General features: G+C 47.5%; 1 protein-coding gene across 3 annotated transcripts in view; it reads right to left on the bottom strand.

Annotated features, from left to right (window-relative positions):
- Positions 1–2,758: 2,758 nt before the first annotated feature.
- The window catches only part of fam222aa (family with sequence similarity 222 member Aa), a 50,604-nt gene continuing 40,862 nt past the window's right edge, over positions 2,759–12,500 (bottom strand). For all 3 annotated transcript variants that reach the window (XM_081710020.1, XM_035526410.2, XM_081710014.1), the window contains one exon: positions 2,759–6,242. In XM_081710020.1, the coding sequence (XP_081566146.1) occupies positions 4,795–6,242 (1,448 nt within the window). In that variant the 3' untranslated portion in view covers positions 2,759–4,794. The remainder of the gene's footprint in view (positions 6,243–12,500) is intronic.

Raw genomic sequence — 12,500 nt, 5'->3', positions numbered from 1 at the left:
GGGCGGGGCCTGTCGTCTCACGCTGCCGCTGGTGTCGGAGCCTGGCCTGTTTACTGCTACTGCACTCAGACAACAGGTTACGTGACTGTGTGTGTGTGTGAGTGTGTGTGTGTGTGTGTGTGTGCGCGCGCGCTTGAGTGTGTAAACTGAAGAACATGAACAGGGGAAGTGTGGAGATGAAAGCTGTGTTGTGATAGCAGAACAGGAGACACAACTCCAACAGGTGCACGTCTGTCTGCCTCGATCTCATACGAGGGGCAGGGCTTTACCTCTTAGTTATGCCTGGAGAGCCAATCAGAGGGCAGGGACACAAAGTCACCCATTTGGAGAGAAGCAATTATCCCCATTCCCAACTAGAGCAGCTTTGGCCTGCAGGGGTGCTGCTAACTTACACACACACACACACACACACACACACACACAAAAACCCCCCACCTTTTCTCACATACACACTCGCTGACTCTCTCTTTCTGTGTTTGTGTAGGAAACAGCTTGGCTGTCTCTGGGAACAGCAGATCGAGAGAATAATGAGACGATTCCAAGCAAATAAGCCCAGTTTCTCAGGTGTGTGAGAAGGAGTGTGTGCACGTATCTCAGGGTGCGAGAGACCCTCCGTCTAAAAGTGCGTGTGAGCCAGACCCTTGAATGAAACATTCTGTCGCTGTCTGTCGGTCTCGTAGACTCTCTGCTCCCTCATCACTCTCTCTCTGGCTTCTTTCGGATTTTGTAGACAATAGTTGACCATATGTCGTGCTTCCCGGGTAACAGCTGAGAGCGTGCCTCTTCTGGAACGCTCTGGAAGCAGGCTAATGCTATTATTCCCGCGCAGGCTGAGACATCATTGTCTCCGCCGCCAAGCTGTTCTCGCCTTTGTCTCGGGGTTAGGGGTGACCCGGGGGGACCACATTCAACACCTACCAAAGATGGGCCTGACCAGAAGATGGGGGCATCCCAGACTGTGACCCCCCAAAAACAAGGGGCCTTTTCTCGCACACTCGGCACCGTGGGTAACCGGGACGAGTCCTCGGTGGGTGCGCATCGAAATCCAGAAATGCCGTCAGGGCTACAGGAAGCACCCTCCCTCCCTGACCCCCTGCAGTCATTGCCCCTTACAAAAAAACAGAAAAGAAAAATAGTGGCTAGCAGGTCTCAGATCAGTATGGAGTTCACTTCATTGCCATCTCTCTCTCTCTCTCTCTCTCTCTCTCTCTCTCTGTTCAATCCAATTCAATTTAACTCAACAATGTTGTATTGACTAGGTTTCTCTCTCTCTCTCTCTCTCTCTCTCTCTCTCTCTCTTTTGGTTGTCGGTGGACCGACTCCAATGATGACAGGGGGGTCATTCTGCTATGACCCCTTGGCTGCGCGGGCTTTGAGCGAGGGTTTGGGAGCGGAGGAAGACTCCAGCCTGTCTTGACAGAAACGCCTGTGAAAATCAGCCCAGATGGGTTACCTGAGAGAGATAGAGTATAGAAGAATCCAGAGCTGTAGGGAGACAGGGAGAGAGAGAGAGAGAGAGAGAGAGAGAGAGAGAGAGAGAGAGAGAGAGAGAAACAAGGATGGCAGATGACAGGAAAGAGAGCACAGGGAGAAGAGCCCTCTGAGATCAAATCAGAGACCCTTTTAAAATGCCTGCCTGGCTCTCTTTCTCTCTCTCTCTCACACACACACACACAGCAGTTTTTGAGGCGGTAGGATTAACTGTTCAAGTTCTGTGTACTCGCTCCAAAGGTTAACCAATCACCTCAGCACCATTTTCCCCATTGGCTGTAATGCTCCTGTGGGAGGGACCAGCGCATCGTTAACCCAGCATCGTTAACCCAGCATCGTTAACCCAGCATCGTTAACCCAGCATCGTTAACTCAGCATTGTTAACCCAGCATTGTTAACCCCCAGCTTTCCTCAGTATGCAGCTGTGATGAATGACATTTCTGGCATTTAGAAGATGCTCTTATCCAGAGTGCCTTAGTCTAGTTTCTACTTAAAGTATCTATGAACATCCTTAACCAAGACCCTGCCAATACTGACTGGTAGTGCTGAATTACTCATCACTGGGTTAGCATCGGGATAGGTACTGATCACTGGGTTAGCGTCGGGGACGGGTAGGACCCCTGTCTGTAACATTCTGTTTCTCTGGAAACTCTGTGGAATTATATATATACATATATAGGCGCACAAACACACACACACACACACACACGCACGCACACACACACACACACACACGCACAAACATACATATATAACCACAATATATCAATATAACCGCAGCTGATGCTCATGAAGTTCTCGAGCCATAACTCTGCCCGGCGACCAGGGTCACGGCAGGAATCCTACACGTTCCGCATTTACTTGAAGTGATGAAATGGAAGTGATATTTCGAATACGGTTTTTATTAAAAGCGCCGGTCTGTCAAAATGTTATTCCAACAGATGGGGAAACCGTTGCATGAAGGTTAATTAGTGTTGTGATGTGTTTGAGCAGTTCCACGACAAGCCGGTGAAGCTTCGTAACCGGAGTTTATCACCAGCTGTGACATGTGGACCGCAATGCACAAGACCATCCACCCTCATTACGCAGATGGCGCGGTCACTGACCCTCTGGGACAGGTCGCTAAAAAAACACGGATTTGTGATATAGGGTTGATATATATCCTGTTAATGCAGACACATACAGAAATACACTTTAGCTGAGCCATTTTGGCTTCTTTTTTTTCCCCCATGACACAATAAATAAAGACATATGGTGGAAGTCAAGATTGGTTTTAAATAAATTCTTGAAATCCATTTATTTATTTTTTGCACCTCAAAACAGATAGGGAATGAGTATACAGGACAGCAGGAATGTACCGGAATCACAACTGTAGTTCAATCTTTTCTTTTTTTCATCATTCTCTGTGTTTTTTTTTTGGTGTGAGCTCAGAGAAGGGAAAAAAATTCTTCTTACAGTCATAATAATTGCACTTCAAAAATCTAGACTGTAGATAGTTTTTCTTCCTTTGACTGAAGAAACTCCAAACCTTTACTCTCTCTCTCCCCGCCTCCCTCCCTCTCCAGAGTGTAGAAATTCAATTTTCCAGTTAAACTTGACTGAGAAAAGAAATGCTAATATAGTGGAGAGGACTGCACAGTGGATCCAATTTCTCCTGGTCCCTCCCCCCGTCCTGTCCTGTCCCGTCTCTCTGTCCCACGAGGCATTAGTCCTCACGGTCGGGTAAGTGCAGCACATTCACAGGGAAGTCACAGTCGGAATAAACGTTTCGGTGTCGGAGAGAAGTGTCTGGTTCTGAGCGCCCCGATCGGACTGCCAGCGAGGAACAGGTGCAGAGAGGGCAATTCATGCCTTCTCACTTCGCCTCCAGGAGAGAGGGAGGGGGAGAGAGAGAGAGAGAGAGAGAGAGAGAGAGAAAGAGAGAGCGAGAGAGAGAGAGAGAGAGAGAGAGAAATGGAGAAAAAGTGGAGAAATATGATTGTTTCACCTTTTTTTAAAAGAAGGAATGGTCAAGTGTCACACAGGTCCGTGGCTCTAAGCGCTCTTGAATTAACTGTGCTCATGTGACTGAGCAATTAGGCTTCGCACGACCAATCAGGTCGACCCGGGCGGTTACCAAGGACGATGAGCCTGCTACTCCAAACCAATCACATCGCGGCATCCAGGGAAAAGAAAAAAAAAAACAAAAAAAATCTCTGTCACACCAGAGGCAATAGGTCAGATCCTTGATTCTTGGTGTCAAAACACCGGTTTTTGTGACCAGCCGCCGCAACGTACCCACACTCAGAGACTCCAGCGGATTCCAGTGAATAGACCATCAGAACTAGAAACTAGATTTCAGCCAGGAAGAGAGGGAGGAAAAAACCACAACCCAAAACAAAAGCTCCCAAAATGAAAGGATAAAAAAGTAAGCGTTTCAAACACACTGTTTCCCCCCGTAGCAGCCGATGCATATTATATACTACAAATATATAAAATGACAAAAATAAGTTCAAGTTTTCAAGTTTCATAAATACATTATATTCAAACTACTTGTTTTCAGCTTCCAGGTCCTTCTACAAGATTTCAGCTTCACCAAGCAGTGCAATCAGAATTCTTACAGTTAAGTTATTCTTTTAATGTATTTTAACATCATCCCTAAACAACACTCACAAGCACTGATGCTGTACGATTTTTCTGTCTTTGTAACAATTGATTTGTGTACCTTGTAGGCCTCTGTGCGTGTGTGTGTGTGTGTGTGTGTGTGTGTGTGTGTGTGTGTGTGTGTGTAACCTTAAACTTTGGTCCATTTGGTCCTGGGAGACCGTCCTTTTCATCGTACGAGCTCACAGACTTGGATCAGTGTTGAGACGGTGAGCAGTGGAAGCCGTTCCCTACCCAAACAAAGCCATTATTATCACCGCAAGGTTTAGTCCAATCAGAAAACTCAAAGAAAGAAAACAACAACAACAACAAAAATAATCAACAGTAGGACACAAAAACAATCTAAAATCCCTGTTAAAACCAAAACCAAAACCAAACCAAAACAAACAGAAATCAATCCTCATGTGGAATCTTTCTGTATCCCACTTCCCAGCAGGCTATTCTGCCCCACCTCTCAGCTGAGAGGCACCGATTGGCTTTCCAGCATTCGTCACCTGAACAGCTCCGCCCAATCGCGGCTCAGGAGTCTGCAAAAACGCCAACATCGCTCTCTACGGGAGCTAACTGCCCTTTCGATACTCCCCTGTATCTGGTTGGAAATGTCTCGAATATTCTTCATTTCCCCCGTTGGCGCCGGACACGCCCACTTTCCCGGAGCCTCTATCTGTAAACAGGAAGTCGGATGTGTGCGTGCTGGTGGTCGAGCAGCCGTGGCACCGAGACGGTCTCGTAGCCTTTACCCAGCATGCGCTCCTTGATGCAGGGTGGGTGGATGTCGTTGATGAGGTACTCCAGCGACTGCAGGCTGCTGCTGAGGGCAGAGGCGTTGCACAAGCCTTTGCTGGGCAGGCTGCAGCACCCGTTGCTGTCGCCAGGGGCACGGTGGTTGTGGTGGTGGTGGAGGTTGTGGAGCTGGTGGTGAGGGTGGGGCAGGAAGCCCAGCTCCCTGTGGCCGGTCGCGGGGCCGGCCGGGGCCGTCGTCGCCGGCAGCTCCTGAGGGTTGTAGCAGTCGCTGTCGGGGGTGACGAGGACGCTGTTCCAGGGCGGAGCGAAGTACTGCCCCACTGTGAAATTGCCCTGCATCCCCAGACAGTTCAGTGGGGAGGAGCTCACCTTGTCTGGCCCGCCTCCCCCGCTCACGCTCGCCGTCATCGGGTACGCCCTCGAGGAGGACGACAGCTGGGCGCCGCCCACCATGACGGCCCCGCCCCCCGGGATGCAGGACTCGGGGGACTTGCTTATGGCCCCGCCCCCTCCGCTCCCGCCGCTGTACATCCTCAGGACGGCCTGCTGCTGCTGCTGCTGCTGCTGCTGCTGCTTCTGCCAGAGGATGTAGTCCACACCCTCGATGTAAGCCCCGCCCTTCGCGAGGTCCCCGTTCTGCCCTGGCAGCACTGTCCCGGCGTAGCCCAGACTCCCCTGCGCGTGCGTCGCCAGGCTGGCGACGTAGCTGCCCCCGGACGAGCCGGAGGAGAGCCCCATGACCGCGGCGCCCTGCTTACAGGGGCTGGGGTGGGCGTTGGTGGGCGCCGCGGCGACCTGCTGCAGGGCCTGGGCCTGGCAGTGCTGGTTGATCTGGTAGATGATGCTCTGGATGGAGGGCAGGTGGGACTGGGCGGGCAGGTTCAGCCCCCTGACCCCGCCCAGCGGGACAGCCGACCCGGCCAGCGTCACGTTGGGGGGGGGGGCGGTGGCGGCGAAGCCCCCCTGCGCGTGGCAGTGGGCCGGGGGGCAGGGGGGCGGGTACGGCGCTGCCGCAACCAGGGCGGGTGACAGCTTAGTCCGCCGGCCCTCCGCGCTCTTCACCACGGCCCTCGCCGACGAGGACGAGGAGGAGGACGAGGCGGCGGAGGTGACCCGGACGATGGCCAGCAGGCCCTGGTAGGCGCCCGGGCGGGGCTGTGGGTGGGCGGGGGCGTAGGGGCTGTAGCGCTGGCCCGTGGTGTCGAAGCCATTCACCGTGCGGTTGAGGTGCTTGTGCTGTGGGACCCTGACGTTGGCCGGGAAGATCTTGATGGACAGGGGGCTGTTGGCCGTCTTCTGCGCGTACGCGTCTAGCTCCGCCGAGCTGGGGTAGCGGGGCGACAGGACGGGCATGCTCCCTTCACCTGAGAGAGAGAGAGAGAGAGAGAGAGAGAGAGAACGTGGTCATGAACGAGTCTACTTACAACAGAGGTGCCGTCACCTAAATCGTTTTTTTGTGAGTGTGTGTGTGTGTGTGTGTGTCTGTGTGTGTGTGTGTGTGTGTGTGTGTGAGTGTGTGTGTGAGTGTGTGAGTGTGTGTGTGTGTGAGTGTGTGTGTGTGAGTGTGTGTGTGTGTGTGTGTGTGTGTGTGAGTGTGTGTGTGAGTGTGAGTGTGTGTGTGTGTGAGTGTGTGTGTGAGTGTGAGTGTGTGTGTGTGTTTTCACACAGAGAATGTCCGCTGCGTTATCTACTTCCCATTATTCGACTGATTATTCACTGACGTGTCCTTTCCCGCATGTGAACAGGACCAGAGGAAGTTTGCTCTGGTTGCCCGGAACAGGAATGCCATGAACACCTTCAACGAACTTCCTCCATCTAACATCGTCTGCACCTCTCTCTCTCTCTTTCTTCCCAAGTCTCCAGGTTCATTCCCAGCTAAACGAATTTTTCTTTAAAAACTCAATCTCCACTAAGCTGTGCCCCAGGCTCTAATACACCACTGCTTAGTGAAATTGATTCTGAACACCCCCCCACCCCTCTGGACTCCTTACCGAACTGGGTTACCCCCGCAGACCGGCAATGGCGGGCACGAGGCGTCGAGGCGGGCCGGGTCAGAGGGAGGGAGTGAAATGCTTCTTTTAATTGCACTGTGACACAGTTGCGGTTTATTGGCGGCGGGGTTTATTAGGGAGCGGCTTCGAGCTCCGCCACTAGAGACGGCTTGGTTTTGACAAGCTGTGTGTCCCAGACGGCGATGGAGGCGATCGCATTTACGTTTTACTTTCCACTCGATGGAGACGCCAGTAGGCGCAGCTCTGTCAAGCGCGCTCAGCAATCCCCGGAGCTCCAGGTTCGGATTGTGCAAGAGAGGGCAAGCGATAACGAGAGGGTGCAGGAGAGTGAGTGAGAGCGTGTAAGCATCCAGGCTGTTCTCTGGCCTGTCCTTCCCAGACGTTGGAAAGGACTTCCCGTTCAAACGCAGACTGAAGACCCCATCCTGCACCTGTGGAAATGTCCCACTGAACACGCCAGCACTTACTGTTCCGTATCACGGGATACGGTGTTTGATACGTGACTTGATACAGTGCTTGTGTTTATTTTGCAGTTCTTCCAGGTATCAGCCTCGATTCTAAGAGAGGACCACACGGCACTTTCGTGAGACGCTCCGGATGTGGGACCCGCTGGTGTAACCCAAGATAACTAAGCTGATGTGAAGTACCAAAAAGAGCTCCTGTGATGTCTGTACTTCTGTGGTGAAGGTTGGAGAACTGTGGAGCATTTCTGACTCAGCGAGAGGCCCAGGGGTTCAGAGCTTTCCCCTGGCAACACAACAAATGTGTGGATTTTAAGTCATATATGGAAAAACGATTCAATAAATCTAATGTTATATCAGTGAGAAAAGAGGCCCAGATGTAGGAGATCTAATCCACAGCGTAAAAGCCATCTGTTCAGATCTACCAGCCGTGAGGAACTCCGCTCCAGCTCCAACCTTGTCAGAAAACCTCCTCGGATGGCGCGATCTCACCAGTGTCCAGGGAAATGCTCCATTTAGAGTTAGTCGTCAGGAAAGATGATGTCGGCAGCGCGGGAGTCGCACGCTCGCTCTCTGTACGCGTCTCCAGCGTTACACACACACACCACACACTCGGACACTTGGGGGTGGGGGGGGGGTGAAGGTCCTCGGTACGATTGGATTTAAACGACATTATTCAGGCAATTTCACGGCTGCTTAGTTCAGACCCAGAATGGAGCAGTCAGTCAGGCGTTGGGGCGCGGGGGGCGCGGGAAAGCACTTCATTTAGCAGCGATAAATCAGGCTCCACAAATGACTTGCAGCCTCCTCAAAAATGACGTTTTTATGCAAAAGTGTTCTGGGGGGAGGGGTGGGGGGGCAGCCGTGCGGGAAGCGAGCGTCGGGACGCCCTCGGGACCTGCCAGAGCAGCAGGACGAGCACACGAGGCGAAATACCTCCCGACGTGCGTCTCTTTTACGAGGCCCCTGCTATCATGTCCTCGTTACGGCTGCCAAAGGGGACCAGTGTGTAGAGTGGAGTTTGTAGAGTGTAATGTGTAGTGTGTAGAGTGTAATGTATAGTGTGTAGAGTGGAGTGTGTAATTCTGTAGAGTGGAGTGTGTAGTGTTGAATGTGTAGAGTGGAGTGTGTAGATTAAGACAGTGACTCATAAGCTGTTTGGCTATTGGCTCAAAAAGCTCAAAAGGTACAGTGTAACAGGTGCAGCGTAATGGGTACAGCGTAACGGGTGCAGTGTAACGGGTGCAGTGTAATGGGTACAGCGTAATGGGTGCAGTGTAACGAGTGTAATAGGTGCAGTGTAACGGGTGCAGTGTAACGGGTGTAGCGTAATGGGTGCAACGTAATGGGTGCAGTGTAACAAGTGCCGCAAAACAGTACAGTGTAACAGGTGAAGTGTAACAGGTGCAGCATAACTGTACAGTGTAACGGGTGCAGTGTAACGAGTGCAGCGTAACGAGTGCAGCGTAACGGTACAGCGTAGCAGGTGTAGTGTAATGGGCGCATTGTAACAGGTGCAGTGTAAGGGGTGCAGTATCCATGGTTTTCTGCAGAGAACAGGTGGTTTTAGAGCTCTGAGCTTTCTGACACACATTCAGCCCAGCTGTTGTACTGCATGAAGAAGTGCAGTATGGGTCTAAAAGATTCCAGACTCCTGCATAAAGGACTTAAGAAGCTCTCACCTGATTGGTCCCACACTGAGGTCTACCATTCAGCCTTAAAGACTTTATCTTCTACACGAGTCCCACCAATCAAGGAAGCGAAGCCACATATGCTCAAAAACATCCACCCACATACACACAGACACACACTCACGTACAAACAAACCACAAAAACCACACACAAAGCCACTGTCTTGTGTGACGTTTCCCTCCGCAAACAGTAAACGCTAAATATTTTCACCACAAACAGAGACACCAGTTAGGGCGGTAGAGCAGGGGGTGTGTCCTGAAACGGCGTCTAGGGACCGGCCGGAATGCTGGGGGGTTGTGGGGCAGGTGCGCCAGGCGTGGGCCCGAGGGTGAGTGGAGAGGAAGGTGACTGGCGGAATGCGGGTTCGGCGGGGCAGATGGCAGATGTAGAATACCCGCCATGAGGGGACGGGGGCGGGGCGTCTCCGCGCTTGGGGAAGAGGGTAATGAAACGTCTCTGATCTGTGCTGCACTGTCAGTGCCTAATTGGAGGTGGTCTAAATGGGTCAGAGGGAACCGGGGCTGTCACACAGCTGTGCTTAGAGACACACACACACACACACACACACACTCCGCTCCCTGCCCGCCCTTCTGCCCTGGAATTTGCTTGTCGGGGAACATCAAAGAGGAATGACTCTCCTGTCATGGGGGGAGAGGGGCTGGTGTGTGTGTGTGTGTGTGTGTGTGTGTGTGTGTGTGTTTTCTAAGCAGACTGACAGCAGACTGGGGAAACACACACCCCCAGCCCATTTGGAAGGCGTGCGGGTGGGCCACATGTTAGTGCAGCAGGCTTTTCTGCTTTCCGCTATAGCAGGAGAGAGCAGAGCACTCTGATCAGCATGCACTTTCAACCCAGACACAACAACCCCTCACTGTTACCCTCTCCTCTCCTCTCCTCCCTCGCTCCTCTCTTTTCCTCTCATCCCTCGCTCCTCTCCTCCCATCATCTGTTGACAGGGTGCTGGCCCTGGCATCAAAGGGCTTCACACTTCACAGAGTACAGGGATTAGAGGCCTTTCAAACCAGTGTGGGCTCCCAGGGTGCTGGCCCAGCCAAAAAAGACCCCCAGAGCTATTAGAGTGAGAGACAGAGGGAGAGAGAGAGAGAGAGAGAGAGAGAGAGAGAAAGAGAGAGCTAGATAGATAGATAGAGATAGAGAGAGATTGAGAATGAATATGTTTGTAAGTTGCTGCATTTCAATCTTTCAGTTTAAGATAAATTAGGGACACGTAGGGACAGATATTTCTTTTTACGGGGGGCAATAGACAGAAAACTTTCTCAAGGGCAGTTCCTGAGTTCCTGTAGGGGGCGACAAAGGTGCTACACCAGTACTGTTGTATTAAATGTATATAGAGGAAACACTTATTACTATAATATATACCTTATAAAGTACTGCTGTATTAAACACTTATTACTATAATATATACTGTATGAAGTACTGCTGTATTAAACACTTATTACTATAATATATACTGTATGAAGTACTGCTGTATTAAACACTTATTACTATAATATATACCTTATAAAGTACTGCTGTATTAAACACTTATTACTATAATATATACCTTATAAAGTACTGCTGTATTAAACACTTATTACTATAATATATACCTTATAAAGTACTGCTGTATTAAACGCTTATTACTATAATATATACAGTATAAAGTAGTACTGTATTAAACACTTAGTACTATAATATATACTGTATAAAGTACTGCTGTATTAAACACTTATTACTATAATATATACCTTATAAAGTACTGCTGTATTAAACACTTATTACTATAATATATACCTTATAAAGTACTGCTGTATTAAACACTTATTACTATAATACATACAGTATAAAGTACTACTGTATTAAACACTTATTACTATAATATAAACTATAAAGTACTGCTGTATTAAACACTTATTACTATAATATATACAGTATGAAGTACTGCTGTATTAAACACTTATTAGTATAATATATACTGTATAAAGTACTGCTGTATTAAACTCTTATTACTATAATATATACTGTATAAAGTACTGCTGTATGAAACACTTATTACTATAATATATACTGTATAAAGGACTACTGTATTAAACACTTATTACTATAATATATACTGTATAAAGTACTGCTGTATTAAACACTTATTACTATAATATATACAGTATGAAGTACTGCTGTATTAAACACTTATTACTATAATATATACTGTATAAAGTACTGCTGTATTAAACACTTATTACTATAATATATACTGTATAAAGTACTGCTGTATTAAACTCTTATTACTATAATATATACTGTTTAAAGTACTACTGTATGAAACACTTATTACTATAATATATACTGTATAAAGTACTGCGGTATTAAACACTTATTACTATAATACATACTGTATAAAATACTGCTGTATGAAACACTTATTACTATAATATATACTGTATAAAGTACTACTGTATTAAACACTTATTACTATAATATATACTGTATAAAGTAATACTGTATTAAACACTTTTTACTCTAATAAATACTGTAAAAAGTACTGTGGTATTAAACACTTATTACTATAATACATACTGTATAAAATACTGCTGTATGAAACACTTATTACTATAATATATACTGTATAAAGTACTACTGTATTAAACACTTATTACTATAATATATACTGTATAAAGTAATACTGTATTAAACACTTTTTACTCTAATAAATACTGTAAAAAGTACTGCTGTATTAAACACTTATTACTATAATATATACTGTATAAAGTACTGCTGTATTAAACACTTCTTACTATAATATATACTGTATAAAGTACTGCTGTATTAAACACTTACTATAATATATACTGTATGAGGTACTACTGTATTAAACACTTCTTACTATAATATATACTGTATGAAGTACTGCTGTATTAAACACTTATTACTATAATATATACTGTATGAAGTATTGCTGTATTAAACACTTATTACTATAATATATACAGTATGAAGTACTGCTGTATTAAACACTTATTACTATAATATATACTGTATGAAGTACTGCTGTATTAAACTTATTACTATAATAAATACTGTATAAAGTACTGCTGTATTAAACACTTCTTACTATAATATATACTGTATGAAGTACTGCTGTATTAAACACTTATTACTATAATATATACTGCATGAAGTACTGCTGTATTAAACACTTATTACTATAATAAATACTGTATAAAGTACTGCTGTATTAAACACTTATTACTATAATAAATACTGTATAAAGTACACTCGTACCGAGGGCTAATGTGTGTGGGTTCAGGTGATGGGAGGCACTGGACCAAACCACTGTGAGGAGGGGGGAGGGGCATTGATGGGGACAGCTCTGATTTTGGGGGTGGGGGTGTCAGGACCCCTCGTCCCCCTGTAATTTCCACCCATGGCGTAAAGCGTATTTTATATGAATATTAAAACA

The sequence above is a fragment of the Electrophorus electricus genome, chromosome 1 (genome assembly GCF_041902795.1).
Source record: "Electrophorus electricus isolate QZ-2024a chromosome 1, ASM4190279v1, whole genome shotgun sequence".
Taxonomy (NCBI): Eukaryota; Metazoa; Chordata; class Actinopteri; order Gymnotiformes; family Gymnotidae; genus Electrophorus; species Electrophorus electricus.
Note: the sequence above shows the minus strand (reverse complement) of the source record. Positions and strands in the feature narration are given on the sequence as shown.